This window comes from Cricetulus griseus, chromosome 2 (assembly GCF_003668045.3).
Source record: "Cricetulus griseus strain 17A/GY chromosome 2, alternate assembly CriGri-PICRH-1.0, whole genome shotgun sequence".
NCBI lineage: Eukaryota > Metazoa > Chordata > Mammalia > Rodentia > Cricetidae > Cricetulus > Cricetulus griseus.
In genome coordinates this window covers 378,950,567-378,968,566 of record NC_048595.1, presented here as the reverse complement: position 1 = coordinate 378,968,566, position 18,000 = coordinate 378,950,567, and the positions used below count along the sequence as shown (strand labels likewise).

Below are 18,000 nucleotides of genomic sequence, written 5' to 3'. Positions count from 1 at the left end.
CTTGAGCAATTCTGAGCTTAAATTTCTTCTTCTGTAATGTTTATTTCAGCACTGGGGATTGAACTCCTAGCCTCAAGCACACCGGGCAAGCCCTGCTGAGTTACATGCCTATCCCAGTCCCCCCCCCTTTTTTTTTTGGAAACAGGGTCTCTCTACATACTGCGGCTGTCCTGTAGCTCCCTTTGTAGACCAGGCTGGCCTCACACTCAGAGTCAGCTTTCTTCCTCTTTAAACAAGGATTCCATCCTAGAGTGTTTTGAGGGTGGAACAGGAAAGTGAGGTACTTTATGTGCTGAGAAGCAGCATAGCTGGAAGCAGCAGATCAAAGCCTTTTCCTCCACTAGCCAGGCCCCCTGAAAGTCAGCCTGCAGTACACCCCACTGGTGGAAGGTAAGCAGAGGCTCACAGGGTGCCCCACTGCCTGCTGCCTGGATCACAATTTAAAAAAAAAAAAAAAAGGGCGGTTGATTATGATGATAGAAATCTGTGGAGGTGGTGGCCAGCTGGAGCTATATAGTAACAGTTGTCTCTTAAGTCAAAATCTGGTGGCTATAGAGATGGCTCAGTGGTTAAGAGTTCTTACTGCTCTTGCAGAGGACCTGGACTCCTTTGCCAGCACTCAGGTCAGGTAGCTAACATCCCTTTTACTTTTTATCTATTTACATTTATTTATTTGTTTTGTTTTTGAGACATAGTTTCTGTGTATAGTCCTGGCTGTCCTAGAACTATGTAGACAAGGGTAGCCTTGAACTCACAGATATCTGCTTGCCTCTGCCTCCTAAGAGATGGGATTAAATGCATAGGACTTTAAAATTTTTTATGTATTATCATTATGGTGTATGTGTGTGAGAACATAGGTGACACACATGCTACAGCATGCATGTGGAGGTTGGAAGACAATTCAATTAGTCAGTTTTTACCTCCCACCCAATTGAGTCAGGGTCTCTCCCATTTCCACTGGGCTAGTTCACCTGCTGGCTCTCCAGCAATTCTCCCATCTCAGGAGAGAAGTACTGGGATTACTTACTCAACCACCTCATTCAGCTTTGGATTTTTTTTAAAGCTTTTTATTTATTATGTATACAATGTTCTGCCTGCATGTATGCCTACAGGCCGGAATAGGGCAACAGATCTCATTATAGATGGTTGTGAGCCACCATATGGCTGCTGGGAATTGAACTCAGGACCTCTGGAAGAGCAGTCAGTGCTCTTAACCTCTGAGCCATCTCTCCAGCCCCAAATTTATTTATTTATTTATTTATTTATTTTGACAGGGTTTCTCTGTGGCTTTGGAGGCTGTCCTGGAACTAGCTCTTGTAGACCAGGTTGGTCTCAAACGCACAGAAATCCCCCTGCCTCTGCCTCCTGAGTGCTGGGATTAAAGGAGTGCGCCACCATCGCCCGGCACCCCCCAATTTAAAAAAAAAATTTTTTTTTGAGGAAGGGTTTCTCTGTGTAGCCATCCCTGGCTGTCCTGACACTTGCTCTTTAGCTGGTTTCAAACTCGAAGAGATCTACCTGCCTCTGCTTTCTGAGTGCTGGGTTTAAATGTGTGCACCACCACCCAGCAGGCTTTTAAGATTTATTTCAGTGTTTATTTATGTGTGTGCATTCATGTTCGAGCACACGGAAGCCAGGAGAGCTCCCCTGGAGCTGGAGTTCCAGATGTTCTAAGCTGGAAATGGGTGCTAGGAATTGAATGTACACTTTTAGGTGCTCTTGTTTTAAACAGCTGCCATTATGGTTTGAGTTCCTGGCCTTTTTACTGCTTGTATCGGTCTGTAGAAACTCTCTTTGCTTTGATGTATGTCAGAAAACAGGGTAGGAATTACACTGATTTGACAAGTGAAGAAACTGAGCGACAGAGGAGTAAGGTGACTCTGGTATTAACAGAGGTGTTTCCAAAGAGAAAGTTTTCTGGCTTGGTTCTCATGCCAACATACAGAGAAAGGAAACAGAGGAGGAGATAACATAAAAGACCATTGCCAAACTCTCGTCTCAAAATATTTAATTTTGTTTGAAAAGGATACATTCCCAACTTCCCTCCCTATCACATCACTCCGGCCCACCAGCAGTGACACATTCGCACAGGCACACACACACACATAAGGCCAATGGGCTGCTGTCTGCTTTTACCTCTGCAGCTGGGACAAAGGGGTTTTCTCCTAGCCTCTTTCCCCCAACAAAGTTAGGGAGAGGGGCCGCTGGAATGCGGCTCCCAGGGAGGAGGATGCAGAGCCCCACACACTCAACCAATCACATGCACTTAGAAAAATAAAACCAAGTGGTGTTCTGGCATCCCAATACCAAAAGACAGCAATCTCTACCTGGAAATCACCTTTGCCTTTTTCTAGAAAAATTTATTGCACTTAACAGATGTTAAAGAAGCTGTAGATGGGACTTGGCCCTGGAAACCAGGAGCTCCAAGGCCCCTCCTTATAGGGAGCATACTTCTCAGGGCCATTGGAGAGCTTCACATCTGTCCCCAGGCTGGAGGACTGCAGGAGCTGCCTGAGTGGAAAGCAGGCCATAGTACCCTTTCAGCAGGGAGTGTGGACTGGGGGTCAGATTTACTGCCTAGTACTGTCCTCAACCAAGGGAGTCAGACCCACAGAACTCAGCCTTACTCAGGCAGGTCCTCCACAGGGCTGCTGGCTCTCTCCAAATGTGTAGTTCTTTTTTTAGACATTTCTTGGACGTACATTCCTGTAACATCCTATCTCATTCATATGTCTTTTCTGAGGTTGCAGTGAAGCTGCCACAGCTGAGGACAGGATGTTTAGGAAGTGGCAGCACTTCTCATCCCAAGGGGAACCCATGGAGAGCCAAATAGAAGTTGGATTCTCAAGCCTGCTATTCTTTAGAAAATGTCAAAGATCTGAGTCCAGGAGCCTCAGGCTTCAGCCATGAGCTCCTGGAGGGAATCAGGAGACTTTCATGGCAAGACGAACAGCAGAGATCTCTGCACAGCCGTGGGTCCTAAGGCCAACAGAGGAGCTGAGCTTATGTGAACACTTTTTTGCTCCAAGATGTCAACCTCCAGGCATGCTCCTTCCTGCACCTGCTGCTTTTCATTCAAAAGGCTTCTCCAAGAAGCAAGCAGCCACACTTTTTCTAAGTAAGCACTTTAGGAGGATCTAGACCCCCAACTTCTAGAAGGAAAGGAGGGCACCACAAGGCAGAAGGTAGGACCAAAGAGGAGACATTAAGCCCCAACCCACCCATGGGGGTCAGAACACAGGTGGCATCCAGAGATAAGTATCCATTCCTTAAAAACTAAAACTTAAAAAACACAAACCTTACATTTTCTAGCCAAAGAGAACGAAGAGCCTTTCAGCTCAAGGCTTGTCCACCACTAATGAAGTGAGAATTGCCTCTGGGTGAAGAGCCGGCCCAGAGAGTGCCAAGAGGGTGGGAGGCAGGCAGCCAGGGCAGGACACTGACATGCTGGGTGCAACTGCCCTTTGTGGTTACAATAGAGTGACAAGTGCGCACATGGTTCCTACAGAACCACAAAGTCAAAGTCAGGGACCTAGTAGAAGGGAGACCTCCCTTGGCCTCAGGGACCCTTGTCAAGAGGTTGCGTGCAGGTCCCATGAGGGGCAGGGCACCTACTGGCTGCAGTCCATGGCCAGTAGATAGTTTGCCCTGGTCTTAACATCATTATAAAAAGTCTTGAAAGATTGGGGCCCCAAACTAAGCCACCATTTAAAATAAAGCCAGTGTTAAGGATAGTAAAGCACCCTCGTCACCTCTGTCTCCTTCACATAGGCTGCCCGCCCTGAGCAAATAAACACACCCTCCTGGAGGGTGCCCTAACTGACCCACATGAGCAGAGGGTTCCATGATGTCCTTGGCCAATTCTCTGGGCAGAGCAAGAAGACAAGTTCAGCCAAACAGAAGAGAAAGGTGCAGCTGTGAGGCAGAGGAAGCCAAAACTGTAAGAATCACTCAACCTCATGGCCAGACTTGTGTGGGCAGCCCCTGACTCCTGAGACCAAGACTGAGGGACTCCAGGCCAGTGTAAATGTCTCCAGAGCCTGCTGTCCTATGAGAGCTGTACTGTGACTTGGGTGAGTGCAACTCCCTATAAGGTTGCTCCCTGACACTCATGGGGAGTGGTTCTGATCTGCCATGTAAATGGCCCTCTGCTGCCTTCAGGGAGACTGGATTCTGGCCTGGGACACATCAGTGAGCCAGAGAGAGGAACAAATGGAGCATTGCAAGTGACAGCCCCTCACTCTGGTGCCTACAACAGGAGACTGTGGAGGCCAGTTTCCTAAATACCATGCAGAAGTGGTACCCTGGGTCACTCCTAGGTGATGGGGTTTCTTTTTAAACCTAAGATCTGGTGAAAATAACCAGAGGCCAGGCAAGCAGAAGTCAGGAAACTCCAGACTGGCCTGGAAATACAAAGGTCTCCCTAGGTGCTGGCAATTGGAGCCCAGAAACCTGGGAATGTCTCTTCCATAGCAAGTGGGATGAGGAGGAAGCCACAAGATAAAGGGATGTGAGAGCTAAGAATAGTGGGGTATACTTCTGCTGTAACCCCCAACCCCACCCAAATTCCAGGCTAAGTAGAGACCTCACTCTCATGGCCCACCACTCTCCATCACTAACAGAGTATTAGCATGTCCTGGCTCTGAGACAGATGGGAATGAATGCTTCACTCAAAGATTTTTTGGGGAAGAGTGAGGTGCATGACAGACATACCCCAAGTGGAAATGCACCTGCTACCTGAGACATTAGGGTGACAACAATCATGACTCATTCTGGAGACAGCCCTTGTCAGTCCAGGCTGGAGACTGAGGGAAGGCTAGGAAAGCCTGAGCACTCTGTAAAGAGAGATCTGGACTCCAGAGGTCCCTTCTGATTCAGCTGGGACATCCAAGAAGAGAAACTTGGGCCATTTACCTGTCTACGTAGATTCGCTCGGGTTCCCCATCAGAGAGGAGCCTGGTGCCCTGGGGAAGTCACCACATGTGCTGGCCATGTTATAATGAAGCTGAGACATCAATGCTCCTAGAGCAAGTACTCCACCATGTGCCCATGAAGAGTCCTAAGTCTCCACACGAGTGTGGGGTCCAGGAAGCCCCAGGCAGAGGTCTGAAGTGCAGGCAGTGCCCTGCGGGGCAAGGGGCACAGGTTACAAGGGCCCGTACTTGGTTTCATACTTGGACACGATGGTCTTGCACTTGCCCACTTCCTTGCGAAGCTCAGCCACCTCCGTCCGCAGGGCTGTGTTCTCCTTCTCCAGGAAGGCTGCCCGGATGGTGATCTGGTTCTCCTTCAGGCGCCTGGCATCCCGGGACCGTTTCGCTGCCACATTGTTCTTCTTGCGTCTTGTCCAATACTTTTCATCCTGTGGAAAAGCACCCTCTGTGGGTGTCTGGTGTTCTCCCTGAGGGAACCTAATATTTCCTTCCGACCCCACCAGGTCTACCCCCCACCATACAGTTCAACGCTGTGGTAAGAATGAAGACCCTAGAGAAGGAATACTGTGAGCACTGTGTTAGTATTCAGGCATCTGTACTAGCCTGTCCTTGGGGTTCTGACAGCATAAGCACTAAGAGCACCACCTGTGCACATTCACTACACTCCCTTTTAAAAGGGCCCTGCCTACCTCCCACCCTCCTCTCTTTCTCTCCCTATGTCTGTTTTCTCTCCCTCTGCCTCTCTTTGATTTCTCCCACTGCTCCTGTCCCTGGAGGGCGGTCTCCTCTCTCCCTTTCCCCCTTTTTATGATCCTTTTCCCTAATGGCAGGGCAGTAGTGGTCCTTGCCTTTAATACCAGCACTCGGGAGGCAGAGGCAGGCAGATCTCTTGAGTTCAAGGCCAGCCTGGTCCACAGAGTGCGTTCCAGGACAACTAGGGCTGTTACACAGAGAAACCCTGTCTCAAACAACCTCCCAGGCCCCCTAAAAACAAACAAACAAAAAAACCCTTCACTTGAACTCTGTCACAGGGCATCTTTCTCTTGAGTGCTACAACATACTGTCCTGTCTTTAGAGGGGCAGGCTGCATGGTGGGGGCAAGAGTGCCTTGACAGGCGTGTGTTGCTCTGTTCCTTGCCTCCTTTAAGCATATTGGTTAACATTTCTCTCTCATTCTGAGATAGGATCCTTCTGTTATATGGCTTTGTCTGTTCAAGAACTCCCAGCAATCTGCTTGCTTCTGCCTCCCAAGTGCTGGGATTAAAGATTTGTGCTACCACACCATGCTTAGTGGTGGTTAAAAGCCAACAAGCTAGTTGCAGTCCCTCAAGATCCAGTCTGACTCTACAAGACCATGCAAGAAAAAGAGGTGTGGGAAAGGAGAGAGTAGGTGCATGCCCCAATGGTGCATGCATGGACGTTAAGAGGATAACTTTGGGTGTTGGTCCTCACCGTCTCCTTGTTTGAGACAGGGTCTCTGTTGCTCACTGTTGTGTTTGGCAAGATAGGTGGCCCAGAGTTCCCAGTTCTCCTGCCCCTGCCTCCCTTCTCCCAGTAAGAAACTGGAATTACAGACACATACTACTTGTTACAACTTTCTAATGTTTGTTTGTTTGTTTTTTGGCAAACTCAGGTTCTCATGTTTTTGTGGCAAATGCTTTATCCACTAAACCAGGATTTCTCAACCTGTGGGTTGCAATCCCTTGGCGGGGCCAAACAACCCTTTCACAGGAGTTGCCTAAGACCATAGGAAAACACAGATACTTACATTATGTCCTAATAGTAGCCAAATTATTTATGAAGTAGCAATGAAATAATTGTATGTTTGGGGTCACCACACATGAAGAACTGAATTTAAGGGCTGCAGCATTAGGAAGGTTGAGAACCACTGCTCTAAGCCATCTCCCAGCCCTACAAGGTGTCTTTTGTCCTTTAAAACTGTTGTCCAGCAACTTCTCTTCCTGATGGCAGGGAGGTGGAACACTAACCCTGAGGCTCTGGGAATAATGGAACTATGAGAGTCACTGGGGCCAAACCACACCTAGCCATTTCTTCACATCAAATTATTGCTGATGTGGCTCCAAGCACAGAACTCCTGTGGCACCCATAGTAGAAGGATTCTCCATAAAACAATCACCTAAGAGGAAGCACAGTCCCTACTCTAGTTCTCTTTCTTTGGTTTTTCAAGACAGGGTTTCTCTGTGTAACAGCTCTGGCTGTCCTGGAACTCACTTTGTAGACCAGGCTGGCCTCAAACTCACAGAGATCCACCTGCCTACAAAGTGAGTTCCAGGACAGCCAGGGCTACACAGAAACTCTGTCTCAAAAAATGAGAGAGAGGGGTTGGGGGGAGAAAGAGCGCTGGGTGGTGGAGGCAGATATCTTTAACTCCAGCATTCAGGAGGCAGAGACACGTGGCACCACCACACTCAGATTCTTTTTCTTTTAAGTGCTAGAGATGGAGCCCAGGGTCTCAGCTCTCCCAGGCAAGCACTGTACCACTGAGCTATGCCACTGAGATGTGCCACTGAGCCATTGACTTGCACTGCTAAGCTATGCCACAGCTTACCCTAGACTCTCAAACCACTGCTGTGTCTTTCTTTAATAAAGGATTTTTTTTTTTTTTTTTACCTTCTGTTCATCAGGAACAAAGACTTTCTTGGCTTTTTTGATCATGGGCTGGGGTTTCAGGTCTTCCTCTGCAAATTTATGCTTCCGAGGGTTGAAAAGCTCCCCACCTGGCACACTGGAGAGGACCAGGTCAGCAGGGTCAGGATTGAAGTTCACATCGACTTCCACACAGTTGGGGTCAATGGGACTTGGAGTCTCCCTCTCCTTTTCTAAGGACGATTCTGAAAGGCAGAGTGGAAGATCTAGAAGCAACTCACTGGGCAGAGAAGGTACACATTGTCCCACCAGACACCTGGAGGCTCCACAGACCACTGCCACTTAAGCACATCACCAGGCCTTTGGCAGGCAGGCAGACAGACGGACAGGCCCATGTGATTCAATATCTAAGATGACTCTGACCATTTTTGTGTGCTGTGGATCAAACCCAGGCCCCACACAAACTCAGCATGAGTTCAACCACTGACTCACCTGCAGTGCATGAATTCCTCCCCTTTAGAACAGAACACACTGAAGAAAACAGAGTCCCTGAAAATGGATAGGATTTTCTAAATGTTTTGTTTCCCCGAGAAATTGTAAGCAAAACACTGAATTTTTATACCCCTCAACCTCCTGTGTCTCAAGTTCTCCAAGAATGGAAACAGCTGGCTTTCTCCGTGAGCAACAGTGGGGTGGGGACACAGACTGAAGCTGGCCTGGTTCTGTTTTTGAGTCCCCCACATCAGTTGCTGTGAAAGGAAATGAGTGTTAACTTATTTTACAGAAAAGCATACCAAGGCTCAGATAAATGCAACTGGCTTTCAAGAAACCCACAGGTAAATAAATGAAGTAAGATGTTACTCTTGGCCTGACTAACTCTGGCTCCTTGCTTTTCCTGTTTCATATGGCTGGCTGATTTATAGGTAAACATTGGGTTAATGTCAATTTTAGAGTTCAAAGGTTGTGTGTTGAGATAAGAGTTGTGTTAAAAGAAAACCGAACCCCTGGCCTACAAGTTCAATGCTACCAATAGGAGTACACCAAATATTGAGCCAACAGATAGTTATTGAATATAAATTATATCTCTGGTAGACTGCTGACAGAGACAATACAGTGTAACAGAGAGGCTAAAGCCATATATATATTTGATACAGGGTTTCTCTGTGTAGTCCTGGCTTTTCTGTAGTCCTGGCTGTTCTATAGTCCAGGTTGGCCTTGAACTCAAGAGAATCACCTGCCTCTGTCTCAGTAGTGCTAGGGTTAAAGATGTGTGCCACCACAATACTGCAATGCTATAGTTCTTAACAGGGGACAAGTTTGCCCTGAAGGAAATATTAGGCCACATCAAGATTCCAGGGTGCAACTGGTATAATGAAGGCTGCTACACACCCCACAACACAGAAGACATCAAAATTAAAAGCAAAGCTATTTCTACAATCCTCCCAAAGTTATCTGCCCTAAATGTCCATGTTGCTGATACAGACTTTTCTCTTGAAATGAGGAAGTCACTGGGATGTTCATAGCACAAATGTAGCATAATCAAATTTAGGTTTTCAATTGAATTAGGTTGAGTGTGGTGGTATAAGCCTATAACCCCAGCACTGGGGAGGTAGAGGCAGGAGGATCAGAAACTCTAGGTCATCACTTGCTATGTACATAAGACACCCCACATACACACACACAAGTGTGTATATATGTGTTGTCTGTGTCTGTGAGTCCTAATGCTCAGTGGTTAAGAGCACTTACTGCTCTTGCAGAGGATCTAGGTTCAGCACCTATCAACCACATGACAACTCACAGCTGTCTGTAACTCAAGTCCCAGAGAATCTAATGCCCTCCTCTGACCTCTGTGGGCACTTTATGCATCTGATACACATATATACACACAGGCAACACTGATATTAGTAAAATAAGTAATGATGGATATGGTGGCACATGCCTTTAATCCCAGCACTCAGGTGGCAGAGGTAAGTGGATTTCTGAGTTTGAGGCCAGTGAGTTCCAGGACAGCCAGGGCTACATAGAAGACCCTGTTGAAGGTGGTAGAGGACAATGAAGATTTGTATGTTCACCGACTCATGAAGTCTATTCCTAAGTAAATGCCAAAGAGAAATACATGCACATATCTACCAGGAGACACACACACAAATGTTCATAGCAGCATTGTTTAGAGCCCCATCTAGACTATATAGTGAGCTCCACTGTCCTTCAACAGCAGAATGGCTAAACTGTGGTATGTTCACTCAGTATTATTCACCAAAGAAAATTCACAAACCTTTCCCACAGTGACAAGATGACTTTCACAAAAATACTGTATGAAGGAAGTCAGACACAAAAGCACACATTTTATATTCTCTATAAAATGAATGGAAAAATTAAAGACTTCCACTTTCTTTTTTGTTGTTATTTTGTTTTTGAGACAGGGTTTCTCTGTGTAGCTTTGAAGCTTGTCCAGGAACTTGCTCTGTAGACCACGCTGGCCTTGAACTCAGAGATCTGCATGCCTCTGCTTCTCCAGTGCTGAGATTAGGTATGTGCCACCATTGCCTGGTTTTCTGCCTTTCTATGTAGCACAGGCTGGCCTCAATTCATGGCAATCTTCCTGCCTCACTCAGTTTCTTGAGAACTGGGATTAGAGGTATAGACTAACACATCCAGCTTTCCACTTAGCATGTTCTGTAAAACTATTTTTGTTTAGTTTTTTTTTGTTGTTGTTTTTTTGAGACAGGGTTTCTCTGTGTAGCTTTGGAGCCTATCCTGGCACTCGCTCTGTAGACCAGGCTAGCCTCGAACTCACAGAGATCTGCCTGCCTCTGCCTCCCGAGTGCTAGGATTAAAGGCGTGCGCCACCAACGCCTGGCTTTGTTCAGTTTTCAAGACAATGTCTGTCTCTATTATATAGCTCTAGATGTATTTTTTTGTTTCTTTTATTTTATTCTTTTATTAGTTCAAATTAGGAACAAGCTTGCTTCACATGTCAATTCCTTCTCCCTCTTCCTCCCCTCCCCCCCAACATCCCACCTGCCCCTACCCATCCCCCCTCCACTCCCCAGGCAGGGTAAGGCCCTCAAAAGGGGCTCCCCAAAGTCTACCACAACATCCTGTGCTAGGGCTGCTCTAGATGTCTTATAACTAATTCAGTAGACCAGGATAGCCTCAAACTCAGAGAGATCTGCTGCTTTTGCCTTCCAAGACCTAGAATTAAAGGTCTACACCACCATGCCTGGCATTTTACTAGTATTAAGACATTATAATGCCCATATAATTTACATGTGTATTATAAAACTGTATAAAGTTATAAATATGAGTAGTAGTGCAATAAACTTAAAATTAATATTGTGTGTGTATATGTATGGTTTTGGAAATTAAACCTGGGACTCTCCAATGCAAGGCAAACACCTGACCAGTGCATTGTATCCTCTGTTCAATTCTTTTTGAGCATTTATGTATTTATGTGTATGTGTATGAACATGCCCATCTTCACACATGTCTCTGTACAAAAATGGAGGTCAGGGGACAATTTGTGGAAGTCAGTTCTCTCCCATAAGGTATTCAGGCTAGATGGCGAGCACCCCTACTGATGTGCCATCTTGTTGCCCCTATCAATAAATAATTTTTTGAGTCAGGGTCCCTGTATGTAACTCTGGCTGGTGGTCCTGGAACTCACCATGCAGCCCAGGTTGGCCTAGGACTCATTTTATTTTAATTTTTTTATTTTTCTGAGACAGAATTTGTCTGTGTAACAGTCCTGACTGTCCTGGAACTCACTTTGTATACTAGGCTAGCCAGCCTTGAACTAACAGAGATTCGCCTGCCTCTGCCTCCCAAGTGCTGGGATTAAAGGCAAGTGTCACCACTACCCGGCCTATAAATCATTTTATAAATCAGGCTTATCTCAAAGTTGTGACAATCCTGTCTTTACTTCCTGAGTGTTGGGAGCCCACTTGTAATATTTAAAAACAAAACAGAGGACAATTCTATTGATAAGACGCTATTAGAAAATGTAATCTTTGGTGATACAAATAAATAGTGATTATCTCTCAGAAGATGAGTGCCCAGAGTCACAAGGCATTCAATGGATACCAGCATAGTTCTGCATCCTGATCTAGGCAGTGTTGAGATGGATGTTTCAGCCTATGAGGATCCACTGAGCTCTACACTAAATACACATACTTCATTAAAAATCCTTCCTTAGAGGCTGGAGAAATGGCTCAGTGGTTAAGAGCACTGGCTGCTCTTCCAGAGACCTGGGTTCAATTCCCAGCACTCATGTGGCAGCTTACTACTGTCTGTAACTGCAACTCCAGGAGTTCCAAAGTCTTCACACAGACACATGTGCAAGCAAAAACACCAATGTTCATTAAAAAAAAAAATCCTTCCTTAGACTGGACACAGTGGTACATGCCTTTATTTCTAGCACTCAGGAGGCAGAGGCAGGCAGAGCTCTGTGACTTACTTGCATATATGTCATATACACCATGTGCATGCCCGTTGGATCCCTTAGAACTGGTGTTATGGAGGGTTGTGAGCCATAATGTGGGTGTTGGGAACCAAGCTCAGGTTCTCTGTATGAACAATAAGGGCTCTTAATGGCTGAGTCATCTTTCCTACCCATTTCCTCCATCTTCAATTTTTATTTAATTAATTAAAATTTATTTTCGGTGCTGAGAAAGAAACCCAAGGCTTTAAAAACTATTTATTTTATGTGTATGTGTGTTTTTCCATATACCATATTCATACCTGGTATCCACAGAGACCAGAAGAGGGTATTAGATTCCCTGGGACTGGAGTTACAATCATGAGTCACCATGTGGGTGCTGAAAACTGAACCTGAGTCCTCTGGAAGAGCAGCCATCACCCTAAACCACCGAACCATGTCTCCAGTCCAAACCCAAGGTTTTTGAATGCAAAACAAGCACTCTGCCATTAAGCTACATCTCTGGTCCCTCTTTTCTATTTTTTAAGATGGGGGTCTCCCTATGTTATTTAGACTAGCTTTGAACTTGTGATCCTCCTGCCTCAGCCTTCTGAGTAACAAGAATTATAGTTATATGACACCAAATCTTCTTATTTTGGAACTCTTGTACTGAGACCACAGAGATACAATGCTGCTTTGGAAGTTGACCTGAATTTAGTTCCCAGCACCCATGTGAGACAACACACATTATCCTGAAATTCAAGCTCTAAGAGACACAGTGCTCTTTTCTAGGTGACCTGAGTTCAGTTCCCAGCACCCATGTCAGACAACACGCAGCATCCTGAGACTCAAGCTCTAAGAGACACAGCGCTCTTTTCTAGGCTCCACAGAAGCACTTGTGTGTGCATGTGTGCACTCACCTGCTTCCCATAATTAAAAATAACAAACCTAAAAAGGGGACCTTAATATTTTAGATATATAATTAAATGCTGTACTAGTGATATGCACTCCAACGTCTTCTTCTTCTTCTTTTTTTTTTTTTTTTTTTTTTTTTTTTTTGGCTTTCCAGACAGGGTTTCTCTGTGTAGCTTTGGAGACTATCCTGGCACTCGCTCTGGAGACCAAGCTTGCCTCGAACTCACAGAGATCCGCCTGCCTCTGCCTCCCAAGTGCTGGGATTAAAGGCGTGTGTCACCAACGCCTGGCTGCACTCCAACTTCTTTTTTGAATTTTATTTGAAAAACTTCCCTTTTGAAAAGTTAAACAGAAACACACCATGAGAGCTTCATGGTGTGAATCCCTTGGGACATATGCCATCATGTCTCTGAGGCTGCAGAAACTGTGTGGCTTCTCAAACAGGGGACACATCTTTCCTGGTTTCATATCTTATGCTCAGATATGAAAACACAAACCAAAAAACCCAACATGCAAACCACAGCAGTAAAAGGTGTTTCAGGTCCTGAAGATAAGTTTTGGAGCAGTGGGAAGGGCATTTGTGCTAGTGCCTAGCAGTACATTCCTATGCAGACAAGCATCCTGGGTCCAAGTGCTACTTGAGTACATGCCAGCTAGGTGACTTGGGCAAGTTTCTTACTTTCTCTGTGCCTCAGTTTCTTCATCTACAAAACAGGGATAGTAGTACAAATAACCTCATAAGATCATCTTGATGACTTTTTGTTAATGTCCAGCACAGAGTAAGTCCTAACTGTTAGTTAGCACTTACAGTCAGAATGGTAATGACACTGGTGTTTAATAACATCGCCTAAATCTCACAAGAATCTGTGGCCAAAATACTATTGCCATAAAAGAACAGTATCAACTGCAGAATGGGACTTCTCTTCTGCAAGTGGCAGCCTGGGAGCTCATTCCACCACCCCAAGCATGTGCAGTGCCCAGCAGAGGAAGACCAATGTGTACCTACATTTTTATCCCCAGCCTACGGTCAGTACTGTAGACTATGGGACCTGCTTCTGAAAGAAAGAGGGGACACAGAGAGTGTGGACACAGGAGAACTTAGTGGGAAGTGGGCTCCTTAGATGAGACAGGGGGGCCTTCCCAAAGGCCTGTCACCAACCTGTGCTGGACACGGTTTCCGAGGGCTGAAAGACGGCAGTAGAGGAGGACGGTGGAGATGCTGTAGAAGAGCTGGCAGACTCCTTCCCTTCAAGCTCTGCAACAGGCAGCAGCAGATTCTGGGCCAGGTGGGTGGGGCTGGCAGGGATGCCATTCTCCAGCAGGAACTCATCCAGGTCCATGTACTCCAGGTGGAAAGACTCGCCATCATAGGGGATGGTCTTGTCCCAGATGGGTGGCATGAGGGAGGCAGAGACGGCCATGGTACTGGCTGCTGCCGACTCGTCCTCCTCCAGTTTTTCCTTCCCCTTTTCCTTATCTGCAAACAAAATCTATGATGAGACACCACACAAGAAAGTAACTAATTCATCCCAGGAGGGGGACAGTGCGTCCCAGAGAAGTCCCATCTTTCTCAGAGGCCTGTTTCAATCCATACCCCATATACATGTTTCGAGAGCATGTCCTGTCTTCCCATTATAACCAGGTGCTTGAAACAGACAGGCTGGTCTCTTCTGGGGGTGCCACTACATTCTCTTCTGTGTCTGGCCTTTCTGGAATGCTAGCTGCATATTCTGAGAGTTGAGGTGGTCCCACAGCTAATGCAGAATAGGAGAGTCTACATGGAAGGAAGTGGTGTTTCTGACCTTCCCTGATATCTTAGTATGGTGAGGGCTGAGGTCCTCTAGCAATAACTTCTGGGTTCCCCTGTCCCAGTCCCTCTAGCTATGTCTTCAGTGGGACATGTGACCTGATCCATGTTATTTAACCTGAGCTTCCGTGTGTCTCACTGTCAATAAGGGTAAAGACATTCTTTCTCAAAGATTAGAGGTAACATATGAAAATGACTACTACTGAGTACACAGCACACATTCTTTATTGCCGTGAGCTCACCGAGGGTAGGGATTGAGTCTGATTGTTATAGATTTCAGGGGCCAACAAAAGGGCTACGTACACAGTGGGTATGGGAGCCTGTATTATGACTGGAGGGTACTGGATTTTCAGACTCACTGGCTTCAGTTATACTCACTGAGACGACTTGGAGCTCTTTTCAGAGCAACCAGTTCAGAAGGCTGTTAACGTTGAATAAGCAGAAAGACTGGAGACAGATTTCCTAGGAGGATGGAGATGAGTGAAGCTGAAGAAGACAGACTGTTTCTACTCAAAGTGAAGCTAATCAATTAGTGAAGATCAGATCCCACTTGTCTGAGAGGTTATGCACATAGATATCCAAGAGAACAATCAAAAAAATTAAAAAAAAACAGAAAAACATGACAAGATGAGAAGGAAATCAAAGTGACAAAGGAAATCAAAGAAGTGGGAGATAAAATCATGACAAGTTCATAATGGGTTTTCAAAATTGAGGGAGACAACTTTGAACTCTGGATTTAGAAGTGAAAAAAAAAAGAAATCAAATATTATTATGTTGGAGATAAAGCAGTCATGCTTGGGCCCCAAGACCAGACAACCAAAAGGCAGCCGATTAGTCTCAATAAAAATGACCAGACTCAGTGAGATGGAGGTTCTCACAAACAGAACTCGCTCATGGTTTCTAATATGATTTAACTTGAATTCCTACGACTGCTTTTTTTTTTTTTTTTAAACCAGGCTTTGATTTAAAAACAACTGGGAAGCAACAAAAATCCCAGCCTATGGGCTGGGTGGGCTAGATGGTTTCCCTGCTTGTCTGACTCCATATTCTGCTGAGAGATGACTGGACCCATTGGGTGGTGTCACTTGGGATCAAAAGAGGTAAGAGAAGGGAGGAGATTAAAAAAGCAGCCTTACGAACGGCAAGCAACAGGAAGTTCCACATTTTGCCTGACCAAAGCAATTAAACTAATTTTTTTCTGGTTTTCTGAGACAGGGTCTCATGAAGCCCAAGCTGACTTTAAACTTGATGTACAGCAGAGGATGACCTTGAACCAGTGATCCCCCTGCCTCTACCTCTTCAGTGCTGGGAACACAAAGCAGCACCAATATAATCAGTCAGGCTATTTAATTCAGTGTTTGTAAGGTGAAGTTTTAAATTAATTACAAAAGGTAAATGACTGACATGTTCAGGACTGAGATCACGGGGACTGACACCAGTGGTTGTCAGCTTGATACAGTAGACAGAGCACTAAATTGAGAGTCACAAGGCCCACCCATGTGACCTTGAGAAGACACCTTGCAAGAGTCTCAACTTTGCTCAACTGTAAAGTGTAGATACTAAGCTAAACGAGATTAAGACTGTGTCAAGATGTCTGTGAGCATGTACAAATGTATGGTACAATCACTAAGGTACAATCACTGTATGATTTCTGCTGGCTGGAAATCTTAAGCAAGACCGGCCACATGTGAGCACCAGCCCTTGCTGTTTGTCTTACTCTCAGATCTGAAGCAAAGCATCGTCTTCAAACAAACAAAGGGGTTTGTGCATATGAGGTCTTGAAGTAGGAGAGATCCTAGCCTCACCTGATGAGTGGAAACTATTTATAACCCAACACTGACAACCATAAGCACAGCAGCCCCAGAACGCACTCAGGGGAAGGAGAGAAATGGCATTTTAGAAAGGGAAATGAATTTGCCAGTACAGACAATCCACACAAAGCCTATTCCTTCCCAAATACCCTAATTACACTGAGCTCTCGAAAATTCAAAGGTCTCAGACAGAAAGCACACCTCAATGCACCTAAAACCCTACAATAGGTGACTGTCCTGCTTGCTCTTGCAGGCCACACACACAGGCCAAGCCTGCTTGCCACACAAAGCCCCAGGGACCCTTGTGGCCTGGGCAACACTATGTAGCCAGTCCTGCCATTGTTAACCAGGTGAAGGGCCTCAGTGGCTGCATTCTAACTCTCACCCCCAGCCCTACTTTACCCATCCTTCATCCCCTTAAAGACACCGAAGACCCTCATTTCACACCGCGCTCCTCCTCTGCACCTCAAGCAGCCGCCCAGGGACACATTTCCAGTAAAGCGCCACACTAAACCTGCTCAATGTCCACTCCCAAAGAGGCAGAATCAATCTCCTTTAGGACGGGCCAGAGACATACAAAGGCCATCTGCTACACTGATCAGTGCTTCTTCAAACTTTGGTGGTAGTCTCTGCACCCACAGTGGTGCAGTGGGGTGCTTCTTAAAATACAACCTTCTGTCCCAGGATCTGCAGAATGGGTGAGGCCCAGGAACTGGCATTTTAGGCAAAGGGCTTCCTAGGGATTTGGATGCAGGCAGTCCCGCTGGAGCCCCATTTAGTAAGGGGCTGCTTCCTTGCAAAGTTCCATTGACCTGTCCTTTCCAGACAGCCCACTGACTTTCTCTCTCGACCACAGGCCTGGTCCATCAGGCCCCTAGTAATCTACCGGCCCGCATAACCCCCCTAGGCTGGACCACTTCAACCTGACCTCTGACCGGACCCGCCCCGCCCCCACAAGGCCCCGCCCTTACAGAAACCCCGCCCCCAGACACACGCGAGCCGCCCCCCCTCACCAAGGCGCGTCTCGCGCGGGGGGTTCTCCATCAGCTTCTTCAGGACCAGAGGGAAGGAGCCCGACAGGCCCCGTTCCCCAGCAGCACGCCCCGGGCCCGGCCCCGCCTGCGGCTCCACAGGCGGCTTCTTTCCGCCGCCCGCGTCGGACATCGTGCCCTGAGCCCCGCTCCTGCGCCTCGCCTCCCCCGCCCGCACCCCGAGATGGGCCGGAGCGGCTCGACCCGCCGCAGCTGCTGACACGGGCAGCACTGCGCAGACGCGCCACTGCACCCCCGCCTCCCTCCGTCTCCGCCCCGCCCGTGGACGAGTCCCGTTCATTCATTATTCATGAGGCCAGGCCGGCGGTCCCAGAGCGTGGCTTCCGATTGGTGCGCTCTGCTTGAGGGTGGGCACAGCTCCTCGAGCCCGGATTGGCTGTGGGGGCCAAAGGAGCTAGACACGTGCCGGGCCAGGTGAGGAGCATCGCCTCTCCCGCCCGGGAGCATCGCGGCCTTC

The 18,000-nt window shown here is 46.9% G+C and overlaps 1 protein-coding gene across 1 annotated transcript; it reads right to left on the bottom strand.

The window, feature by feature from the left end:
* Positions 1–1,991: 1,991 nt before the first annotated feature.
* On the bottom strand, positions 1,992–17,716 carry Tef (TEF transcription factor, PAR bZIP family member). The gene is made up of 4 exons (XM_027404086.2): positions 17,505–17,716; positions 14,033–14,350; positions 7,566–7,786; positions 1,992–5,362 (listed from the first exon to the last, which is right to left on the bottom strand). Exons 1-4 carry the CDS (start codon positions 17,653–17,655, stop codon positions 5,147–5,149), a joined length of 906 nt encoding a protein of 301 aa, XP_027259887.1. The 5' UTR covers positions 17,656–17,716; the 3' UTR covers positions 1,992–5,146.
* Between the last annotated feature and the right edge of the window lie 284 nt (positions 17,717–18,000).